Below are 11721 nucleotides of genomic sequence, written 5' to 3'. Positions count from 1 at the left end.
TTAAATTAAGTGATCATAAATTCAACATTTGCTTCCTCACTGAAACATGGGTTAGACCAGATGAATATTCAGCTTTAAATGAAGCCACCCCTGTAGGCTATAATTATAGACATAGGCCAAGATTTTCAGGCAAGGGAGGTGGAGTCTGTGTAATCTACCAAAATACTCTAGATATTAATCAGAAACAATGTGACACTTTCACTTCCTTTGAGGTCATTTCCATTCATGTTACAAATCTGGACACAAAAGAGAACACATTTTCATTATTTAACATTTAGTTTTCACAACTGGTCTTAACATAGACACGCTTAATATCCTACCGCAAACCTCAGCAATCTCCAACCATTACCTAATTTCGTATGAGCTACGACTTAGCCATAATATATGTATGTCCCCTCATTATTCTACAAAGCGCTCAATAAAACATTTTACCACCCTACAATTTATAGAAAATCTGAGAACTATCAACACCAGTTTTCACTCCATCAGACCCAATGGAGCTAGATTTACTAACCGATTATTTAGAAAATACCTTCCGATCCACTTTAGAAAATGTGACGCCACTTAAAATAAAAAGAATAAGGCAGAAAAAGCTCACCCCATGGTACAACGATAAAACCCGTACCTTAAAACAAACAGTTCGGAAACTAGAGCGGAAATGGCAACAAACCAAGCTGGAAGTGTTCCAGTCTGCCTGGAAGGCAACCACTGGTAGTGGTTGGATAGTGTAGAGGTTAACACCTCTGCCTTCTACACTGTAGACTTCGGTTCAATCCCCTAGGCAAACACCCTACACTATACCAATAAGAGTCCTTGGGCAAGACTCTTGGGCTAACACTGCCTTGGCCTACCTATGTAAAATGATCAAATTGTAAGTCACTCTGGATAAGAGTGTCAGCCAAATGCCAGAAATGTAAATGGAAGGACAGCCTTATAGAGTGTAGAAATGCTCTCACTAAAGCTCGCTCAGCATATCTGGCCTTGCTGATTGAGAATAATAAATATAATTCTAGAGTACTGTTTAGTGTGATTTCCCAAATCACAAAAAATCAGACAGGTACTGAACCAGAAATTCCAGCAACTCTCACTTTTTAAAGAGAAAGTAACTCATTTCTGTGTGTGCAGCTCTGTTTTTCCATCTGGTTACAGCAGCTGCAGGCAGAGTGATGCACCATAGAGTCCATCAGGCAGACTGTCCAGCAGGGGGAGCCACAGCCCACCTCAGCCCCTCCCAGCCCCTCCTGGAGTTACGCTCTCTCACACTGATCAGTAAAACTCATTACACTGTTTTATACTCACATCGTATCCCTCAGAATCAAAACAGAACCTGTTCTTATACAATACCATCCCATCAGGATCCATTTTAGACTCCATAAGTCTTTAATCAGCATCATTAGTCTATAAACTGAGTCTCTTCAACATCAGCTCAGTCTATTAAACTCACAGTACTGTGACTCTGACACACTCTCAGTCAGCTCAGGACATTAATCTCTCATCCTGGAGGGCAGCAGCACTAAAGGAGGAAGTGAAACCAGACCCCCACCCAGCTGAACACAGACAAGCAGTATAAAGTAGTAAACAGAGAGAGAGAGAGAGAGAGAGAGAGAGAGAGAGAGCAGCGGGGTGAATCTCAGATTTGCATTAACAGGCCTGAGTCGTCCACTTTCTCCCAGAGTAGAGCAACACTTTCAGCAGGTGTTCAGCTTCGTTCAGCCAAACTCACTCAAGCAGCTTGACCATTAAACAGAGTAAAAGAAAAGACGATGTTCTAGATTCAGCTTCATTTCAGCTCAGCAGAACCACAGGAACAGCAACAGGACAGAGAACAGAGTAAAGACAGGAACATGAGCGCTGTGTAGAGTTTAAACTCTACTGTATGTGGCAGATGGTGTTCTTGTTCACTTATTCTCATTCAATACTACTGGTATGGGTTAATATTGGGACGTCACTGTGACCCTATAAAAAGGAGGGCTTAGGGAGTCCTCTGCCCTGCATGCCCCTCCCCCCCTCTTTTTGCCGGTGAATTTGACCTTCCGGTCGGTTTGGCCCGTGGGTTGCTGCGTGGTTTGACGTGGTGCAGTGAGGCACAACTGCAACAATTGGCATGTTTTATTCAAGTCAGTGATTGCAGTGTTGGTGTGGTGCTGTGGTCCAAGGCCTCCATTTAGTTTTTACTCTGCCTCTTCATTGCTAGCTTATCCTGGTCGAGAGTAGTGTGTAATTAATATTTGTATCTTTCAGATGTGGGCCGAGTAAATCTCGGGTAAGGGAGGTTAATGTCCCTCTGCTGCTCCTTCTTCTGTGGTGCTGCTGTTTTTCTTATGTTTTTGGTTTCGTTTTTTTCTCCTCTGCTCCATATTTTGGGGAAGCGGTATATCTTTTTAAGGTGCTACTTGAAGACTAGTTGTTAATTTGCTATTCCCTTGGTTATTTATTTGTTTTTGGGTAGTTGTTTGTTTACTTTTTTTTGTTTTTTTTGCCCAGACGCGGGTTATCTCCTTTGGAGATTTCCGGTTTTTTTGTGTTAAGGTTATTTATTTATTTTTTCTGACTCTTGTGTTGGGTTTTTTGATCCTATTTTTCGAAATTCGTTAGATTATATTTTTGTTAATATTTTGGGCTTAGTTTAGTTAATTATTTCTTTATTTATCTGTGTATTTTTTTAGTTTAATTATTCTTTATTTTCTTTGAAGCGCAGGCCTTATTTTGGTTTGGCTTGTAGCTCTTATTTGTATCGTTTTTCCTACTGTTTAAGTTTATTTTTCTTATGTGAGTGGTTTATTTGGGTATGTTTTCAGTTTTGGGTTTGTTTATTTAGTTATTCTGTTTTCTTGTGACTCTAATTGGTTTTGTTTTTTTTGTTTAGGAATCTCTCTATGCTTTTTCTTTTTCAATAAATTGCGGTGGTAGCTAACTTTCTAGTTTCCAGTCCCTAATATGGGATCATTTTTCCATGCTTTTTTTGACAAGTGTTGATTTAATTTAACAGCTGCAGCTAAGTATTTTTATAGTTTTAGATAGCTATTGGAGTTTTTGAAATGAATGTTGACATGAAATAAAAGTATTTTCTGAAAATAAAAAAAACTGACTTGTGGAAAACATGTCTCTGTCTTAGACAAAGGAACCTGAGTTTTTCTTGTGGCTAGAATTACTAATTATTTCCCGAGGTGAAATTCCTTGGGTGGCGTAGTCGATGATTAAAGGGTAATTTTATATAACCCTATTTTAGTGTGCATTATCCCTTTTGTAATGAACGTCACATGTAGATGATGTAGAAGTAGCTCTATGTTAAGCTTTGTCTTGGAGCTGCTGGTCTTTACAGCCGCTCTTTCAGAACATGATTGGCTGACGAACGCCGCCATGGGAGACTGCACAGCCAAACCCCTCCCCCTTTTCCCAAAGTGCTTTGCTGAGGGTCAGGGTGCTGCTGCGGCTGTAGCGGCCATTCTTGTTGTGTGCTGGTCAGAACCCCCTCCTTCACCTCTGAGCCATCCATTTTCACAATGACTTTAGTTCCTCCATCACAGTGATACATTCTATTGAAGCTGTCATACAAAAACTCCTTGTTTCCTTCAATCCTGTTTATCATTTGTTATTAATCTTAAAACTTATTATTTAATATCTATTGAATTAATTCTATAATACTGAAAAAAGATCAAAACTATTTCCATGAAATCTGAAAGATTTGAGAGTGAGGATTGAAATGTAATGAAATTTCTGAGGTGTAGTGTAAACAGGAAAAAAACTGTGTAAATGTATATTTGTGCATATCAATAGATATGAAATGTTATTTTCTGCATTGAGGTTGATGATTGAATATAGTTTAGTCTTATGAATATTATCAGTGCTAATGTAGACTCTGTTCTGCTGGTGTGGATCAGAGGCCTGTGCTGTTTGCATATGTGAGCTGCTTCACTGCTCCACACACTTTAAGAGCTGTAGTGCTGATCAGTCTTCAGTCCTTTCAGAGACACACAGAGCAATGATGATAATACTGGTTCTTCTGCTGGGAGCACTGGGGCTGATCACTCAGGGTGAGAGGAACTTTTCACTAATTAAAATAAATGCTTGTTAAATATCAAAACTGTGTTCACAGTTTATCATCTGTATATTTATATTCTGTCCAAATTTGGCTGTTGAATACTCTGGAGGAAGGAGATTAAAAAGTCTCATTTTTCATGTAATTTTTTTTTGTTTTTGTTTCAGACTCTTTGGGGGACATAATTCTCACTCAGTCTCCGGCGTCTCAGTCTGTTTCTCCAGGAGAGACTGTTACTCTCAGCTGCAGAGCTGATGTGGATATTGATGATGATCTGTACTGGTACCTGCAGAAACCCGGAGAATCTCCTAAACTCCTGATTTATACAGCCACCACTCGTCAGTCTGGAATTCCAGATCGTTTCAGTGGCAGTGGCTACAACAGAGATTTCACTCTGAAGATCACTGGAGTTCAGCCTGAAGATGCAGGAGATTATTACTGTCAGCAGGATGACGCTACTCCGTTCACACAGTGATAGAGTGCCATACAAAAACCTCCCTCAGCTGTAAACTGGGAGGTTTCTCTAACTTGCTCAAAGAAGGATCAGTACATCTGGTATGTGATATGGCTTGCTAATTTCCGCTGAACAGAACATCACACTTATACTAAGCTTATCATAAACAATATCCTTTTTTTCTTCTCATTATTATTATTACTAATGAATAAATCTAAAGGCATATTAAATTGCTGATAAATCATTAATAGTAATGTAGTGTGAAGGGTGTGCAATATATCACATCAAGGTGTAATGTAAAAAACAATGATACATGTTTGGCATGTTTGCAGGTGCTGTAAAAGAGCAGGTCACAGAAGAGTCTCAAAAACTATCAGAGCTGGCTCCCCTGTTTGAAAAGTCTAAATCATCTCTCTTCAGTTGGATGAAGTATATTTACAGGTGCTATACTGTATTTGTATAATGAAAAATAGCAATATAACACTGTCTTTTATAAATACATTATAAACACTACTGTTAAGGCACGCACATGCTACAGAGGTCTTGTCAGTGTGTATTACATTATTTCTTTCTACTACAGATTCTCACAAGGACTCAGGCTCAGACAGATTGATATGATCAGTGATGATATTGCTGGCAGCTCCACAACACTGACAAAAATGACAAGGTGTATTCGAGAGGTTTGTATTCGTGCAATGGACAGCCACAGGAGGAAGAGCAGGCAGTGTCGTGGTGGTGGAAAAGAATTGTTGTGATAGACGCGAGTTGCTTCCGTCATCAGTGAAAGGTTTGTACACCTTTTAAGTTTGTTTAAAAAGAGCTTCTTAAAGACACTGCTGTTTGCTAGCTTACACATGCACATAATAGGTCTGTCACAACATGAAATTTTGCTATGTAGTTAAAAAAAATATATATATTTTTTTTATCATTGTACATGACAAATCAAAGCCTAAGGCCTGTTAAGCTGTCTGGCTTCCTATATTTTTATACTTAGTAGATCCCAATTAATGACAGACATTTTCAGCTTAAACAAACACTACTCACCACCTTCCACTAAGGTTGTTATTTAACTAACATCAAATAAATGAACACTACTCACTGCCCTCTAAAGGCGTTATTAACAAACATCAAATAAACAAACGTTACTTGCCTCTGCTTTCTAAAAGTGTTATAGCAACAAGTTAGAGCATTTATTGCTTTTGTATGGTCAATAATGTCTCAATAAATAAATAAATAAATATATATATATATATATATATATATATATATATATATATTTCTTTGGTTCTCAACTGGTAAAAATGCTCCCAGTTGTGGTCAGCTAAAAATGCCATCAGCTCAAATAATTATGATCACATGATTATGTAATAATTGTGATGCACATGCACAGACAGATTCTCTCTGTATGACACACACACACATGCACACACACTCATGGACACACACAAACAAAACAAGCCAGAAATAAGGTTGTTGCCATCTTCAGTGTTGTTCATGTAAACTACAAGAGGGGAAACAAATATTCACATATTTTTCCCTATATAAATATCTCTCTGTTCATGCTTATGAATGCATATATTTTTGTATATACAAAAAAGACATTAATCATGTACATTTGCAGTGGGTATATGTAGTGAAAATATACTAATAACAAAAACAAACATGTTTTAATTTCATTTAGTATAGGTTCAGAGAAGGCATGGTATGATCCTCTTGGGTATTCCTGTTCAATGTATAAGAGAAAATATATTTTATGGTCATTTTTAATGATTTCATATACTTTTTAAAATGTCTATTTTTAGATTTATTTCTCATATAAGAGAAAAATGTAGCTTTACAAAAATGTCTGGAGACATCATTAATGGCCTTTTCTGTATAATTATCCATAAATTAAGTTACGTGACCCAGATGGATAAGTGGCTTAGAAAATGTATGTATATACATAATTACTAATACTAAATGTGACAGTTTAAAACAAGATGTCCAACAATACTTTCTGTAGTTTATGTTAAAACGATTGTTTAAAAATGTAGTGGTTATTTTTATATATAGAATGCACAAGGACGATTTGGAAATGCCTGGAGAAGGAAGAAATGGGTCTTTGGAATGATGGGAGTTAAAGACAAAAGAGACTAAAAATAGAGACTAGTGTTGAAACTAGTGGAGAAACGAGCAAGACGCCACCTTATCTCTCTGATCAGAGACCATGTTAAGGCAGGAAGTAGCATAAGCAGTGATAAGTGGAGGGCATACAGGGTTGTTCTGAGGGTACAAACACTATACTGTAAACCACAGCAGGTGGTTTGTGGATTGCTGGTCTGGAAGCCACACACAACATATTGAAAGAGCATGGGGGACCATCAAAGGACATATCCGTAGACTGAGAGGGAATCGCACAGAGACTTTGTTGAAGGAGCACCTCATGGTTCTTCAATGGTCATCCTGGCTTGGCTCTCGTCACCCTGATGGGCCACTTGGACACTTGTTCAAGGATGTACACAAAGCCTTTCCAGTCTGAATTTCAAGACTTATTTTCCAGTTCTCTAATTATCATTCAGTAAAGACTGCTTTAATGTCTGAATTTGGAGATCAACCGTGCTTAACTGTTTCATTATTATGAAAAGAGTTTCAGTATGTATGAATGAAAATGTTTGTTTGTTTCTGTTGTATCTTTCTTCATGTGACAAAATTAGATTAGCTAAATGTAAATATTTGTAGAACATGAATAAACAGTGCACTTTACAGTAAGTAAGTACTCCCTTCTGGCGGTTATAAGTGTTAGTAAATCATTAATAAATGGTGAAATGTTTTACACTTAAAAATAAGGCTCACTTCTGGTGGTTATAAGTGTTAGTAACTCATTAATAAATGGTGAAATGTTTTACACTTAAAAATAAGGCTCGCTTCTGGTGGTTATAAGTGTTAGTAACTCGTTAACAAATGGTGAAATGTTTTACACTTTAAAATAAGGCTGCCTTTTGGAGGTTATAAGTGTTAGTAACTCATTAATAAATGGTGAGGTGTTTTACACTTTAAAATAAGGCTCCCTTCTGGCAGTTATAAGTGTTAGTAACTCATTAATAAATGGTGAGGTGTTATACACTTTAAAATAAGGCTCCCTTCTGGCGGTTATAAGTGTTAGTAACTCATTAACAAATGGTTATAGACCATTTGAGATGCAAAGAAACATCAAACCCAACATGAAAGCCTGAAATCAACAACTACTACATTAGAAACTGCATGATGGTCTTGAAGCAGAGTAAGTAATACATCAGGATGTTTTAAACATGTCACAGAATGTTACACCTGGAGTGCTGTCCTAAAGAAGATGCCACTCAACCCCAGTGATCACAATAGCTGGTATAAATTAGCATATGGCAGCATTATATCAATACCTGTGACAATCATGAGGAAACCCTTTATAAAGGTAGTCTTATTTTAAAGTGGTACTGAAAGATCTACAAAATAATTTGAAACACATTTTATCCATATTTCTTCCAGAAATGAAACACAAATTACCAATATAATGAAAATAAATATGCACACATATGTATGCATATGGAAATATAATAGGTGTGATTGTGTACACATAACTCAGATTTGTATATAGAGTGAGGCCCCTGTGCTCCCAGAAATGAGCAGCTCTGTCACTTGAGTTTCATTACCAACCTGAAGGTCCAACCTGCCTCATTCTAGTATTGACTGACTACAGATACCAAGGAGACTGTGGCCTGAATACTGTGATTATATACATCAACAAGGAACGCATTAAAACACCATTAATGTACAAATATTTAATAATCATTGCAAAAGATTAAAAGTTAAATTTCCTAATTTTTCTTTATTTTTCTTTATTTACATTCTAATTACCTGATTAAAACCTGTGTTGAAAAGGAAATTTACTTATAACCCCTTAATGACCTCCATCATGATCATTAATGAACCTCTGTAGATGTGCCTGGAAATGTTCTCCTACATTACCAACAAGAACTTTCTCTGAACTTCACAGCCTTAAAGACTCTCTAAAGCATTTCTGAGTCTATTGATGAAAAAGGAGCCAAATAAAAGAAATCGAAGCGCAGCACTGCGGTTCCACAAACGCCCGTTAGATGTCTCTCCCTCACTTGGCAATGGGTCCTCCTCGACAGCGTGTGGCCTAGCTTTCTCACTCGCTCACTAAAGCTTTGGCTGACTCTGCACGGGCGGCATCACGTCTCCCCTCGTTCCAGTCTCAGTTTTAGTCTTGCTGACTCAAACTTCTCTCCTGTGGGTCGAAACAGTCCCTCTCCAGTAGTGTCTGGCGGAATTAGTGCTCTGAGCTCGGTTCCCAAAGTACATTAGCTTAGCTAACTTTCCCCCCGAAAGCTGGGATACTAACTAAACAGGACATTGCAGGAACGCCACTACAGCATAAACAGCTGTCAGGCCGACTCTCAGTGTGGGTAGTGAGCCTGTTTTGCTAAAAAAACCTTGAAGTAAACTGTTTATTTTCTGCCGCACTCATCCCGCTCGTGATCTCTCTTTTTCTCTTTTTTTTCATGCACGCGCATACTCTCCTGCCCCCTTTACTTGGGGATCAATCATAAAAGACCCTCACTAACGAACTTGTAAATCTATCCAATCAAGAAGAAATGAAAAGAAAGTTCATAGACCTACTTAAGTATAGGTTGCACTGAGCTGATGTTTGCTTTCTACATCTGAACCAAACTTTCAGCATTCTTTTTTTTCTCTTTCAAAACTACATATTTCTTTTCACCCTGTTATTCTCCCTTTCTTTTTAAAATGCTGAACTTTGCCTCTTAGGATTACGCTCTCACACTTAAACATTCAAACACTTCTTTGAACAATCACCCAGAACAATCACTCCTGTGTCCCCTTTTTCCCAGGGTTACATATAAATAAGCACAGAGCAATTATGCACACAGCGTTTCAGCTCCACGTCTATGAGAGGAGGAGATTAGTGGAGCTGGAGCTCATTCTAGTCCCACTGTTCAGGTGGAACCTGAGTGAGGTTTAATCTAGAGCTGAACACATGACGTGTGTGATATGGGGAAACACTCAGTATTACAGCAGAGGACAAGTGGCTCTTATATTACACATTTACTTAGTTCTGCTCTTTTTTTAGATGCTCTGTGTACAAAATACTAAATATTTTGGGGTGAAAAATTTTTTTTGGCCATATAATTCATATAATTTCATCATATAATTTTAGTCTGTTAGGATTTACATCTTAAATGATGACATGTCTGACTAGTCTAAGGTATCTTCAAAAAACAGCATACAGTATGTGACTGTCTCATATTAATACTTTATAATTGGCCAATAGAAAAAAGAATGGAAAGAATGACATAAACTATGCCTAGATTATAAAGATGCAACTACATTGAATAATTCAGCCATTCAGTTGTTTCTTAGATGAGAGAGTGAGATAGAGAGAGAGAGAGAGATGAGGGAGAGAGAGATAAAAAGAGATAAAGAGAGAGAGATACAGAGAGAGAGAGAAAGAGAGAGAGAGAGAGAGAGATAGAGAGCGAGATGAGGGAGAGAGAGATAAAAAGAGATAAAGAGAGAGATACACAGAGAGAGAGAGAGAGAGAGAGAGAGAGTTTTGCATTAACAGGGCTGTATATTTCTGTTTCTCTCAGAATAGAGCAGAACTTTCACCAGATGTTCAGTGTTTCTCAGCAAATCTCCCTCCAGCACAGCACATAATGAGCTTAACTGCTTTAAAAGAACAGACACTGTTCATAAAGTGTGTTGGGTCTGTCAGGCTGCTGAACACTGTCTCTGTCCTGGAGCTGCTGCTGTACTGTTTCCCATCAGAGACGTATTAGGACTTGTGTATTTATACCTGGCAGCTTCCACAAGAGTCTACAAGCTCTCTCGCTCTCATGATGAGTTTCTCAGCCATAGGTTTAATCTTTCCTGCTGTTGTTTCTGTTCCACCCTGTTTCTCTGAGTGACTGATGACATCACAATCATCACAGCCTCACTTGAGATGTCATTACATCACGATTAAGGCTCGATACACAGCCTGTCAATATTCAGCAAGACAGTAACTCACCAGCTGTACCATCTGTAAAGAACTATCTGGTGAAGAAGTGGAGTCAACTGCACCTTAAAGAAACAGCCTGAATCTCACTGAGATCTGTCTCACACGACCTGCTCAGGCCAAACTGCCACCATCAGCTGTTCTTAGAAATGAGTGTGAAGACACTGTAAAACATAAAATCACTTTCTTCAGTTTCTTTCTTATGAATAACACAGTCCACAAATTTAAAATAACAGCCTTTCTGTCCAATCAGATGTAGGACAGTGGCATCATCACACAGCCTAAATAAGCTGAAATGTAAATGAGTGTAAAAGTGAAGTTCTCTAATGTGCTGCACACGCACACACACACACACACACACTTTCATATCTGCCTCAGTCTTGATCGGTTCATTGATTGTGAAACTCAGATCTGCATGAGCAGGATGGTCTTCCCTTCCCAGAAAGAAGCAGCTCTGTGTCCAGATGTTCATCATCGCCAGTTCAAAGCAACATCACTTTAGTTTCAGCACCAGCATGAAGATCCAACCTGCTTCATTCTAGCTTTGGCTGACTGCAGATGAGGAGACTGAGGCCTCAATACTGTGATTCTATACATTAACAAGGAAAACAACATAACAGCATTAAAGTATAAATATAATGTATTTACTTCATAATTAAGCTAAATAAACCTGTGTTAAAAACATTCATTCACAGAACCCCCTCAATGATCTCCATCATGATCATCTATGTATATATATATATATATATATATATATATATATATATATATATATATATATATATATATATATATATATATATATATAGATCATTAGATGTGCCTGGGAATGTTCTCCTACATTAACAGCAAGAACTTTTTCTTAACTTCACAGCCTTTACGACTCTCTAAAGCATTTCTGAGTCTAATGATGAATAAATTACAATCAGACAAGAAAACATACAGTGTTGTTGATTGAAACTCTTTATTTTCTTTAGTAAAATAATCAGATCATCATTTCAGCTTTAATCTCAGATGTGTTTGAGCTCATCTGAGAGTGAGAGAAGCTCTATCAGCTGAAACCCCGCGTGGTCCTCACTACTCAGCACTGATCTCTCCTCAGTGTCTGGCTGACAGGAGGCTGGGAGTCCTTAGTGGCCTCACAGGTCACTGTGTTCTTTAGCCACTGGTCCTCCT

The 11721-nt window shown here is 37.9% G+C and overlaps 1 long non-coding RNA gene and 1 gene segment (V, D, J or C); both read left to right on the top strand.

Annotated features, from left to right (window-relative positions):
• Nucleotides 1-3985: 3985 nt before the first annotated feature.
• On the top strand, nt 3986-4514 carry LOC119264420. The segment is given in 2 exon segments: nt 3986-4034; nt 4207-4514. Coding segments are annotated over 2 exon segments (357 nt in total).
• A 43-nt stretch (nt 4515-4557) lies between these two features.
• Nucleotides 4558-7245, top strand: LOC108411765. The gene is made up of 3 exons (XR_001856592.2): nt 4558-4594; nt 4826-4934; nt 5074-7245. It is a non-coding gene; the product is annotated as an uncharacterized LOC108411765 (long non-coding RNA).
• Nucleotides 7246-11721: the final 4476 nt, after the last annotated feature.

The sequence above is a fragment of the Pygocentrus nattereri genome, chromosome 11 (genome assembly GCF_015220715.1).
Source record: "Pygocentrus nattereri isolate fPygNat1 chromosome 11, fPygNat1.pri, whole genome shotgun sequence".
Lineage (NCBI taxonomy): Eukaryota > Metazoa > Chordata > Actinopteri > Characiformes > Serrasalmidae > Pygocentrus > Pygocentrus nattereri.
Note: the sequence above shows the minus strand (reverse complement) of the source record. Positions and strands in the feature narration are given on the sequence as shown.